This window comes from Paroedura picta, chromosome 4 (genome assembly GCF_049243985.1).
Source record: "Paroedura picta isolate Pp20150507F chromosome 4, Ppicta_v3.0, whole genome shotgun sequence".
NCBI lineage: Eukaryota > Metazoa > Chordata > Lepidosauria > Squamata > Gekkonidae > Paroedura > Paroedura picta.
Genome location: NC_135372.1, coordinates 89,127,526 through 89,139,976, shown reverse-complemented (window position 1 = coordinate 89,139,976; position 12,451 = coordinate 89,127,526). Strand labels below are relative to the sequence as shown.

Here is a 12,451-nt window from a genome sequence, read left to right as displayed (position 1 = left end):
AAGGAGGGGGAATGAAGGGGCAACCTGTGGTGGGGGTGGAGGAAATTTGCAATCAAAGTACCTTTTTGAGATTAATCCACTGTTTGAAGTAATCAGCCACTGGAAGCCCTAAGTACTGGCATTGTCCAGGTAACCTGTAAGAGAGAAGAGAGAGCAGGTGAGATTCAATTAGAGCAGCCTAACAACACAAAATCGTCTTTGTTAAACACTGTTGGTTCTGAGAAAGAGGAGAGAATCAGATCATGTAGCCTGCATTTCAGTAGCATCCCCTGCACTGGACAAAGGCCACTCAAATGCTGAAACTCAACCTAAATCACTGGACCAGCTTGGCAAGCAACCATTATATGGATGCCAGACATTCCCAAAGGGAAGCTTATTTAACCAAGGGGTGCTTTGAAGAACAGGGAAGGGGCATGTGTCTTCAAAGGGAAACAGTCCTCTTGTTCTACATCTGACATGCTTTCTGGCAATGGAGTAAAAGGGTTAATATTTTTCTCAACATTCTATGCGTTCTATGTAAACTGCCCTGAGCCTCAGGGGAGGGCGGTATATAAATACAATAAATAAATAAATAACATTAGTGTTGTTGTTGTTGTTGTTATTTATAGCCCACCTATCTCACTGGGATTCAAGTAGATTACAAAATATGAAAAAGCAATTAAATCAGACATCAAAGACCTCCAATAAACAATTCAGTAGGACTAGGATTCCAGAGACTGGAAAACAATGAAAAGAGAAGCTACCTAAGGCATTATAAACTGAGGCATGAAATACCAAAATGAGGGAAAGGGTGTTACAAATATAGAGGATGCTACAGTAAAGAAAGGGAGAAAATACGTACAATAAAAATTGAAACAGACTACAATATTAGAAGAGGCCTCCTAAGTCATTCCATTCCATTTATTTGTTTGTTTATTTGTTTGGGTGTTGTGTGGTGCTGTGTGTTGTGTTGTGTTTATATACAGCCCTCCACAGAGGTCCAGGGCGGTTTAAATAAAACCTAGAAAACAATACAAGAAACAATCCATAACATATAGAAAACCATAACATTAATACTATTAACTGATATTAACTTATAATTGTAACAATGGTAACAGTGCAAACAGGTCCAGGAGCAGAACTTATTGATGGTTTTCTAGGACGGAGGGAGCAGGGGCCCTGCAGATGTTGTTGGTTACGCCTGGTCTCAACCAAATGCCTGGCAGAAGAGTTCCCTTTTGCAGGCCCTGCAGAACTGTTTTAGCTCTGTCAGGGCCCTGATCTCCTCCGGGAGCTCATTCCTCCAGGTGGGGGCCAGGACAGAGAATGCTCTGGCCCTGGTCGAGGCCAGATGGGCTTCTTTAGGACCAGGGATCATTAGCTGGTTGGTGGTGGCAGAGCATAGAGCTCTTTGAGGGGCATAAGCAGGGAGGCGGTCCCTCAGGTACACTGGGCCCTTACCGCATATAGTCTTAAAGGTAATTTACCAGAACCTTTAGCCTGATCCAGAATTTAACTGGTAACCACTATAATTAGTGGAGAATGGTCCGGATGTGGGATCTCCATGGTGTTGTAAGGATCCTGGCCTCTGGTTGTGGACCAGCTGTAGTTTCCGGGTCAAGGCTAAGGGCAGGCCTGCATAGTTACAGAAATCCAGTCTAGAGGTGACCGTTGCATGGATCACTGTGGCTAGGTGTTCTGGGCCAGGTAGGACGCTAGTAGCTTAGCTTGGCGGAGATGGTAAAATGCCAGCCGTACTACCTTTGTGACCTGGGCTTCCATTGTGAGGGAAGCATCCAGAATCACGCCCAGGTTCCTGGCAGAGTGAGCCGTAAAGAACTGCACACCACCCAGGGTAGGAAGACACGCTTCCTCACATGGGCCCTTTCTACCCAGCCACCGGACCTCTGACTTTGAAGGACTGAACGTCAGACAATTCTCCTTGAGCCATCTCATCACTGCTTCCAGGCAGCTGGCTAATGCTTCAGGGTGGCCATCCATCAGGACGAACAGCTGGGTATCATCTGCGTATTGATGACAACCCAGCCCAAAGTTCCATACCAGTTGTGCAAGAGGCCGCATGAAGATGTTGAATAGGATAGCAGAGAGGACCACTCCTTGTGGGACTCCACAAGTGAGTTGTCGGTGGTTTGATGATTTCTCTCCAATTGCAACACTCTGTCTACGACCCCAGGGGGAGGAGATCAGCCACTGAAGGGCTGTCCCTCGTATTTCAGCATCAATGAGGAGGCAAGCTAGAAGCTCATGCTCAACTGTGTTGAACGCTGCTGAGAGGTCTAGTAATATCAGCAGCGACAACCTGCCTTAGTCCAACTGGCGATGGAGGTTGTCCATCAGGGCGACTAGCGCTGTCTCTACCACATGACTAGGTCGGAAACCTGACTGGGATGGGTCTATGACCGAAGCTTCTTCCAGGAATGCTGTTAATTGGTTTGTGACAGTGCTTTCTTCCATCTTCCCCAGAAATGCTAGGTGCAAGACAGGTCGGTAGTTATCAGGCTCTCACACTGTAAAGATGCCATCATGAACTTTTCTGTTAGACACATTCTGAGAAACATGGGGCATGGAGACATTCCTGACCACTTCAAACAGGTTATTCCTCAAAGTGGAAGACTGTGTATCAACAGGCTGTTCTCCATTAATAATCAGCAAATACCAAATTTACTCCTAATGATCAGAGTTCAGAAAACCAATGGAGGAAATACAGTTCTAGCCTTCAGAAACTATTCTATTTCTTCAGGCTATCAATTGCATTTTTATCCTGCCTTATACAGTTCAGACTAGTATATGTAGTGTTCCTTCCACCCTCCCATGTTATTGTCATACCCTCGCCGCTGCTGCCCCTCAAGCAACAGCAGCTCCCCAAGCAAGAGCAGCCGCCGCCCCTCGAGCAAGAGCAGCCCCTGCCTCCAGTTTCAATGCAGCTGCCTTCTCCACTGGCAGTGCCCTCACCCCACCCCAGCCCGGACAGCTCACCAGAGCTTCATAGGAGGCAATGGCAAACAGACTTCACAGTGCACTGCAGGAGCACCCAGCTCATGGTGTGCTGTCAAAATAGATGGGGTCCAGATGAGGATACTTTGACAGTTGACACGAGATCTCAGGTGGGCCTGTTCAGCTCATTAAGGAAGGTTGCACTTAAGCAAGGCATTTCCTTGTGGGTACAACCTGTGCGTAAGCCCTCCCGTCCCCTTGACTCCAGTTCCTGACCCACCCTTGCTTCAGTTCTGTCCGACTAATCTCCAGTTTCCTGACTTCTGCTTATGGTTCCTGGACTACTACTCTGGTATTTGGACTTTGTTTTGGCTTCAGACACTACTTCCCTGGTTCCTGACTTCGGCTTGCCTCTCAATACCCCCCTTGGCTCACCCTTGGAAGGTGGCATCCCAGACTTTCTTGAAAATAGATAGATCTAAATCTTTTAAACCTTTTTGCTTTAGAAATATACATACAGTACTTGAATTTCCATACTACTTTAGGTTTGATTTTAAATAGAATTCACTTGAAACTTGTGGTATAAGAACAGAATTTCAATATAAAATAACGTTTTGCATTTAATCTATTTCAAACTGCATCTACATTAATGCTTTAATCATCTGAGCCTTAAAGCAGCATCTATTCTATTCAGTTTCACACATAATTATGTCTATTTATTTAATCAATATTAAAAACAGGTCACTTTTGTCACAATTACATTTCATCTTACATTCTAATACACCATATTCTTTTTAAAAATTAAACTTTAAACAAAACATCACAAATTCTGGTGAACAATGTGATAATGCCAGGAAAGGGGCCTGGTACACACCAGAGCTGGACCTTTTGCTTTGTCAAGGCAGAGGGCAAAAAGTACATCTGGTTGTCTCCTCCGCCCCTACTATGAAGCTCTACAGCTATCATCTGAAAGAGTTAAGAGACATACAACTTCATGCTTATACTCTGAAATATAAAAACTACAACTATGGGACGTTTTGCTATGATTGTTTTTGGGGAAATTAGTTGAAAGGGCTGAAGCGGACCAAATATCAGCATTCCTGGAGGAAACTTCAGCCCTTGACCCATTTCAGTCAGGTTTCCGGCCTGGCCATGGGGTGGAAACGGCGCTAGTCGCCCTGATGGATGACCTCCGTTGCCAGCTAGACTAAGGCAGGTCAGCGCTGCTTATACTATTAGATCTTTCAGCAGCGTTTAACACTGTAGATCATGAGCTCCTAGCTCACCGCCTTGCCGATGCGGGGTACAGGGGACAGCGCTCAAATGGCTGATCTTCTTCCTCCAGGGTCACGGACAAAGGGTTGTAATAGGAGAGAGAGTATCCAACCATCATCAGCTCACATATGGAGTCCCACAGGGAGAAGTCCTCTCTCCTATTTTATTTAACTTCTTCATGTGGCCTCTTGCTCAGCTGGTACAGAGGTTTGGGCTCGGTTGCCACCAATATGCAGAAGACACCCAGCTCTTCCTCCTGATGGATAACCGCCCCAATTGCTCCCCAAAAACCTTAACCAAATGCCTGGAATAAGTGACGAAATAACTCAAGCAGAGTCGTCTGAAGCTCAACCCTTCAAAGACAGAGGTCCTGTGGCTGGGTAAGAAGGTACCAAGCAAGGAAGCATGCCTACCCGACCTGGACGGAGTACATCTAACAGTAGCCCACTCCGCCAGAAACCTGGGAGTGATCCTTGATGCCTCCCTTTCCATGGAGGCACATGTCACAAGAATAGCACGGCAGGCCTTCTACCACCTATGCCAAGCCAACCTACTAGCGCCCTACTTGGCACCAGAACACTTAGACGACGGTCACCTCTAGACTGGACTTCTGCAACTCGCTCTACACAGGCCAACCCTTATCCTTGATCCAGAAACTACAATTGGTGCAGAACGCAGCGGCCAGTATTCTCACCAATACACCATGGAGATCTCACATCCGGCCTATACTTCAACAACTCAACTGGCTCCCAATTAGATTCCAGATCAGGCTTAATGTTTTGGTTCTTACCTTCAAGGCCGTACGCAGTCTGGGCCCAGTGTACGTAAGAGACCATCTCTCTGCATATACCCCCAAAAGAGCATTACGCTCTGCCACTGCCAACTGGCTAGTGATCCCTGGTCCCAAAGAAGCACATCAGTCCTCAACGAGGGCCAGAGCTTTTTCTGTCCTGGCCCCCACCTGGTGGAACGAGCTCCCTGAAGAGATCAGGGCCCTGTCCGAACTCCCAAAATTCCACAGGGCCTGCAAAAGGGAGTTCCTCCACCAGGCATTTGCCTGAGACCGACAACACGCCCCCTCTCAGACATCCTCTCCATGGCCTGAACCAGTTTGTCCTCTTTAAGGGCCTTAGCTAAGTTCCATTCCTGTTATATTGTTTAAAATCACTGAAATTGTGTTATTTAGATCAGTGGTCCCCAACCCCCGGTCCAGGTACCGGTACCGGTCTGTGGATGATTTGGTACCGGGCTGCGGCTCCTCCTTGTCCTCCTCCCTGGCTGCTGCCTCAGGGGCTGCCCTGCCACTCTGCCGCCAGCTCACCTTTGGTGCTCTCCGGCGGCTGCCATGGCTGGGGCTCCCCCTTGGCGTGGCACTACACAGCTGCTGCTGGCAGCGCCTCCCAGCGGGTGGTGGGAAGTCAGGAGCGCCAGCAGGAAAGTAAGTGGAGCAGGGGCAAAAGACTCAGTAAAATTCTCAAGTGTTGACCGGTCCCCGGTGATAAAAAGATTGGGGACCACTGATTTAGATTATTGTTGTTGTTGTATTTGTTTATGTTAAATATTAATTCGTTCCATGTATCCCCCAAGGGACCAAGCCTTATGAAGATAGGTTGAGAGACTTGGGAATGTTCAGCCTGGAGAAAAGGAGGTTGAGAGGGGACATGATAGCCCTCTTTAAGTATTTGAAAGGTTGTCACTTGGGAGGAGGGCAGGATGCTGTTTCTGTTGGCTGCAGAGGAGAGGACATGCAGTAATGGGTTTAAACTACAAGTACAACGATATAGGCTAGATATCAGGAAAAACATTTTCACAGTCAGAGTAGTTCAGCAGTGGAATAGGCTGCCTAAGGAGGTGGTGAGCTCCTCCTCACTGGCAGTCTTCAAGTAAAGGTTGGATACACACTTTTCTTGGATGCTTTAGGATGCTTAAGGCTGATCCGGCATTGAGCAGGGGGTTGGACTAGATGGCCTGTATGGCCCCTTCCAACTCTATGATTCTATGATTCTATGTTGTATGTAAACCACCCTGAACCATATGTAAGTGCGGTATAGAAATCAAATAAATAAAATGTGACATTTTAACATATTTACTACCTGCTCTTTTATTCCTACAGAACGTCCCATGCCATTACTATCCCCAAGCTACCACAAATATAAAGACATCCCTCACTTGTAATGGTTAGGATTCAGTTTTTTGATGTGGGACACATCTTCTGGCACGACCCCTGGGACATAAATGGGCATGGACATGACATCCCCAGTAAGCGCACCAGAAGATGGGACACCACAGCAGGCAGCCGGCTGGGGCAGCACAGACCACTGTGGGAGGAGGCCAGGCCACCACTGCACTGCCCAGGTAGGCCTGGGCAGTTGTGGGTCAGCATGGCGGCCAGGCAGGGCAGGGTGGAGACCAGGCAGTCCAGCACCACCATGAAGATGAAGAAAGGAATGAAGATGAAGAGAAGATGAAGGGGGGATGGAGCAGGGAGTCTGGGTAGTGAGGAGGCCTCTGGGGACTGGGGCGGAGGCTGCATGGCTCCCAGGGGTGGCATGTAGGCGGCAATGCCAGTGCAGGCCCAGGTGCTGCCCTCCAGGCCTAAGGAGGCCAGGGCCCTCCTGGGAGAAGAGGTAAGGAGGGAAGGTGTAGGACTCTTTGTGTGCGTGTTTGTGTGTGCATATGTCTAGGGGAGAGGGACCATGGAATAGGTTGGGGAAGGAAGACAGAAGGAGAGAGAGGGGAAGGGGAGGGGTTCGTGTCAGTGTGTGTAAGAGGGAGGGAAAGGGAGGAGGTGGATTAAAGAGCTCTGGAACAGATATGTGTCCCACAAACCTGTGAAAGCCTGGGTGTCACTATTTTTATTATATGATAGTAATACCTTTGCTGGCCAAAATAGGAAGTTGGCTGAAAATGAATAGGAAACATTTTGACTATTTCATAGAATTAGACTGGGAGGGGATATCCAGGGTAATTCAGTCCAACCCCACCTGCAGAATGCAGGAAGTTCACAACTACCTGCATTGTTTTAAATTTAATGCCATGAATGCATGCTTATAGTTTCTCATATCAGAGAGAGAGAGAGAAAGAGCATAATGTATGGAGGGGTGCGGGAGGACATGAGAAGGGACTGAGAAAAATAGAAGGCCATGTACAGAGAAGAAAACCCCAAAAGAAACCAAAGAAATATTGCTAAAGAAATAAATTAATACAATCCTACCATTTAACCAACAATCTAAACCAACTAAAAGGACATTAAAAGCTAACTTTTAAAATAACTATTTTTAAAAAGGATGATCAGTGAGGGAATGTCAAATGAAAAAGTACAAAGACTTCACCTGCTGGAGGATAGTAATGACAGAGGGAGATAGATGAATCTCCTTGAGTAAGTAATTTCACAGTTCTGGTGCCATAACTTAAGAGGCCTTCTCACCTAGCCTCAGAGGACAAGGGTGCCCAAAGCAAGGCACCCAAAGATGACAGCAATGGTCAGGAAGATTATGAGAGGCAATATGGATTGATATGATACAGAACAGTGTGTTTGGGCCAACTTTTAAAAAAATTAGAAGTTTCTGGCAAGACAGAAGAGAGAATATCTTTTCAAAACAAAATTTTGAGTCCAGTAGCACCTTTAAGACCAACAAAGTTTATTTAAGGTATGAGCTTTCATGTGCATGCTCACTTCTTCAGATACAAAATAGCACTGTCAAGCTACAATTGCTAGAGAGCCACAAAGCATACCGTATTTGCCAGCGTATAAGATGACTGGGCGTATAAGACGATCCCCCAAACTTTGTTACATTACATTACAGTACTATGGGCCACTATGGGCAGCTATGTCTATCCCAACTGAAGTGCACCCGGCGTATAGGACGACACCTCCCCCACTTGGAGGCATGTTTTTCAGGGGGGGAAAGTAGTCTTATACGCCAGCAAATACTGTACTTAGTAGACTACAATAACTCTCTTATTTCTATACAGTGATAAAAACAGCCAGCAGACGCACAGGGCAAGCAAAAGTGAGTACAATACACAAGGTCAGAGCCTAAAGAGTAGCCTTTGTCTACTAAGGTTTCTTAGTTATCAGGAATGCAGAAAATCATCAAAACCCATGCCTTCTACTATGGGTGGTGGTAGGGGGATGGAAATTGTATCCCTTATGTCCCTAATCAATTTTGATTGATATAGGGTAGTTAACAGGTCATTTTGTTTATTAATGCTTTACTAAAGATTTTTAGAGTTATCCTGGACAATGAAATGGGTATGAATTAGGAGAACACAGGAAAAACCAAATATTAATTAAATAAGTGATTAATAGATCCATTTACCCATGGTAATTACAGCAATCCAAGCAATTGGATATGCAAATTAAGCATGCACTTTGTATCCAGTACTTGATTGTAAACTCAGTTCCTTGAGCTAAGCTTGTATTAAAAAAGGAAAGGGGATTGGCAAGAGCAGAGGAGGGCAGTGTTGGTTACCCGGTGTCATTAGTGTTCCACCCAGGGGAAAAAGATATATTTTCAGAAGTCAAAGGCCTGGCTGATAGAGAAAATAGATACTCTCCAGCTAGCATTCATGTTTCCATATACACTGCACTGTGGGTAACCAGACACTGACATTTGGGGTTTCCTAACATCATGAATGGTTTAAGGATTTGCAGGGCCCGTAGCACCAGAGTCAGTTTAAGGATTTGTGGGGCCCTAGCAAAATAAAATTATTTTATTTATTTATTTTATTATATTTATATACTGCCCTCCCATTTCAGCTCAATATGGTTTACACTGAATTAGAGATACAATACAAAAAAATCATGATTTTGAAACGTATAATAATTACTAATGGTGTAACTAGTAGTGGTAATACATTTAATATTTAACATTTAGCAGTAGAACATTGTAACTTTGTACTCAACAACTGTGTTATTACTGGTTGCACAGTGGTTCGGTTTTTCATCTCTGCAGGGTGCCATTTGTGGTGGGAGGAGCCTCTGGGCCTATGGCTGATGGGGGTGGTTCATTGGCCTCAACTGAAAGCCTGGTGGAAGAGCTGCATTTTGCAGGCCCTGCAGAATTATTTTAAATTTGGCAGGGCCCTGATCTGTTCTGGAATCTCATTCCACCAAGTAGTCAAGGACAGACGAGCTTCCCTGGGGCCAGGGATAACTAGCTTGTTGGTGTTTCCAGAGTGTAGTGCATAATTATGGCCCAGACTGCATACTGCTTTGAAGGTAATTACCAGAACCTTAAGCTTGGCCTGGTATTCAACTGGTAGCCAGTGCAAATGTTGGAGTGCAAGCCAGAGGTGGGCTCTCCATGGCGTTCCCGAGAGAACCCCGGCTGCTGAATTCTGAACCAGTTGTTGTTTCCAGATTAAGGATAAGGGTGGGCACACATAGTGCGAGTTGCAGAAATAAAGCCTAGAAGTGACCATCACCTGGATCACTGTGGCTAGGTGCTCTGGGGTCAGATCGAGTTCTAGTAGCTTGGCTTGACTTAGGTGAAAGAATGCTAGCTCTCAGCGTTTTGCAGGGCCTATAAAACGTAGCTCTTCTGCGGTGTTAAGATGTGTCTAGGGAGATATATAGGGAGATCGTAAAACTGTATAACACCGCCATGTTTTTGCCTGTTGGTTTTATTGTCCCATATTGTTTTTAATATGGTTTTATTTGGGCTTTAGTGGGGACAATTTGCAACCCGCCATGAGCCATTCTTGGGAGTGGTGGGGAATGAATGAATGAATGAATGAATGAATGAATGAATGAATGAATGAATGAATGAATGAATGAATGAATGAATGAAAATAGCCGTGCCCCTCTGGTGACCTGTTCCTCCATGGAGAGGGACGTATCGAAGATCACGCCCAGGTTCCTAGCTAAGTGTGCTAAGAATAGTTCCACCCCATCCAGGTGAGGCAGTCGCGCTTCTTTCCTGGGCCCTTCCTACTGAACCACAAGACCTCCGTCTTTGAAGAACTGAGTAGCAGACATTTCTGCTTGAGCCAACCCATCATTGCTTCCAGGTATCTGGCTAATGAGTCAGGGAGTGAATCAGGGTGGACATCCGTCAGGAGGCAGAGCTGGGTGTCATCAGCATATTGATGACATCCCAGCCTGAACCTCTGCACCAGCTGGGCAAGAGGGTGTATAAAAATGTTGAATAAGATTGGGGAGAGAACTGTTCCTTGTGACACTCTGCATGGGAATTGCAAAGTGACTGGTTCTTTCCGATTACTACCCTCTGTTCACAGCCCCAAAGAAAGATCAGCCATTGTAGGGTTGTGCCTCATATTCTGGTGTTGGTGAGGCAGCAAGCCAGTAGCTCATGATCAACTATGTCAAACAGTGCTGAGAGGTCTCATTGTGGTGGGATCAGCCAGACATGGGATGGAAAGGCCCCTCCCACAGTGGTAAGGGGTGAGATGAGAGGAAGCAGATGGATGACATCACCCCACTGAAGAGAAGAAACCTTTAGACAAGTCCAATGTTTCGTTCTCCTTTAGTGGGGTCAAAGTCATCCAAGGTGGTTAGCTGTACCCAAACTTCTCACCCGGGTGGGATCACGTACTCTCATTCAGCTCTGTGACACCTACTGTAAGATGCACCTACTGTGGCACCTGCTGTGGCACCTACTGTAAGAAGTTTGGGATCCAACCAGTTTTTCCACTGGCCAAAAATATGTGAATAAATACCAAAAAGGCTATGTTTGGGAACATGAGAGCTGCATGTATAGAAGTCACATGGAAGAGAGGCTTTAATAAAGGAGGAATAAAGGAGGAAAATTGGCAAAGACTGACCCAAAAGGCTGGATCCTACCCAAAGCTCAGTTATCATTTCACATCAGATAGATGTCATCTGATGATATTGCTCATCATTGCTTGTGTATAAGCAACTTGAATTTACACCATTCAGATTTGTCACCCTCTGCAATCAAAGGTTTGTCAAATGTGCACAATTCTAACAGCAGCCTTACTACTCTGAAAGGCTAGAGAAGGGCGAGAGATGCAAATGAGAAGCAAGGTCTTCCCTCCTTTCCTTGGCTTGGTGGTGATAAACAGCCATGTGTTGGTTATCACTTACCCTAAGTTGAGAAGAGGCAGCTAGTGATGGATGGGGAAGAATTTGGTTATCAGGCAGGGCTGTCAGCCAGGGCTGCAGATATCACACACACATTTAGCAGGGCATCATTATGCAATGGCATGGAGCTAAAATATGGGCAAGGGTACTGAAAACAAGAAAGAATAGGATTTTCTAAAAATAGTAAATTGAACAACAATAAAAGAGTGCATGGCCAGGACGTTATCATCCTGGTGACACCTTTTATCTCAGTCTGGTTAGCGAGTAGGGCACAAATTGGTCCTTCCTCCACTATTGTGTCTTCTTGTACAAACAGAAGCAGATAAAATGTGCCACTGGTATGATAGCATATCAGTTTAACCCTAATTATCCAGGGGGTCACACTAAGAAATAAGGGTTTCATATTTCAACAGGTTCCTTGGTTTCAGTTATGGAAGAGCCACATTAATAACAAGGAGGAGAGGGGGCAATGAGAAAGGGAGGGAGCCTGTAATTGAATTCAGTCACTCAGGTGGTCCTAGTGTATAAAAAATTAATGTGCAAGTCCCCAACTAATCAGATGGTTAATGTCCATCTGCTTCTGGGTTCAGAATGTCAGAAGCTCAAGAAAATAGGCCATTTCCTACACACTGGATTCACTGAAACTCAACTCATTTTTAAGTCCTCTTTTTAAAGATAAGAGGGCATTAAATATTGTTTTTATAGACCCCAGAGACATTAATTGAACTACATATGCTATTATTTGTGCTCTGAAAATACATTAAAAACATTGCCAGTATTGCTTCGGTAAAGGCCTTTCTATAGTAGGGAGAAAGGAGCAACAGTGTTTGATTCAGACTAGAAGGAGGTAGCTATTTTGAATCAGACTGCACCCTCTTCCAATAATTAATAGCATTTCATAAGTTAAACTATCAAATTATATAAAACCTTTGAGGAAGGAGGAAACTGCAAGAAGATGAAGAAGTAGAACAATCATATAAAATTCCTATGTCCCTGCAGAAAGTCATATGCCTATCATACAATTCCTCTGTACCAAGCTTTCTCAACCAGGGTTTCATGAAACCCTAGGATTTCTTGACAGGTTTCTCAAATGTGTGGGAGTTAATTAATTTTTAATATATTTTTAATCTGCTTCCCTGGCCAGTCTCAGCTCACTCCCAGCTTTCGTCTCTC

The 12,451-nt window shown here is 45.2% G+C and overlaps 1 protein-coding gene across 2 annotated transcripts in view; it reads right to left on the bottom strand.

The window, feature by feature from the left end:
* ERI3 (ERI1 exoribonuclease family member 3) overlaps positions 1 to 12,451 on the bottom strand; it is a 239,578-nt gene that overhangs the window by 149,974 nt on the left and 77,153 nt on the right. For both annotated transcript variants that reach the window (XM_077334022.1, XM_077334023.1), the window contains exon 6: positions 62 to 134. In XM_077334022.1, coding sequence (XP_077190137.1) covers positions 62 to 134 — 73 coding nt within the window. The remainder of the gene's footprint in view (positions 1 to 61; positions 135 to 12,451) is intronic.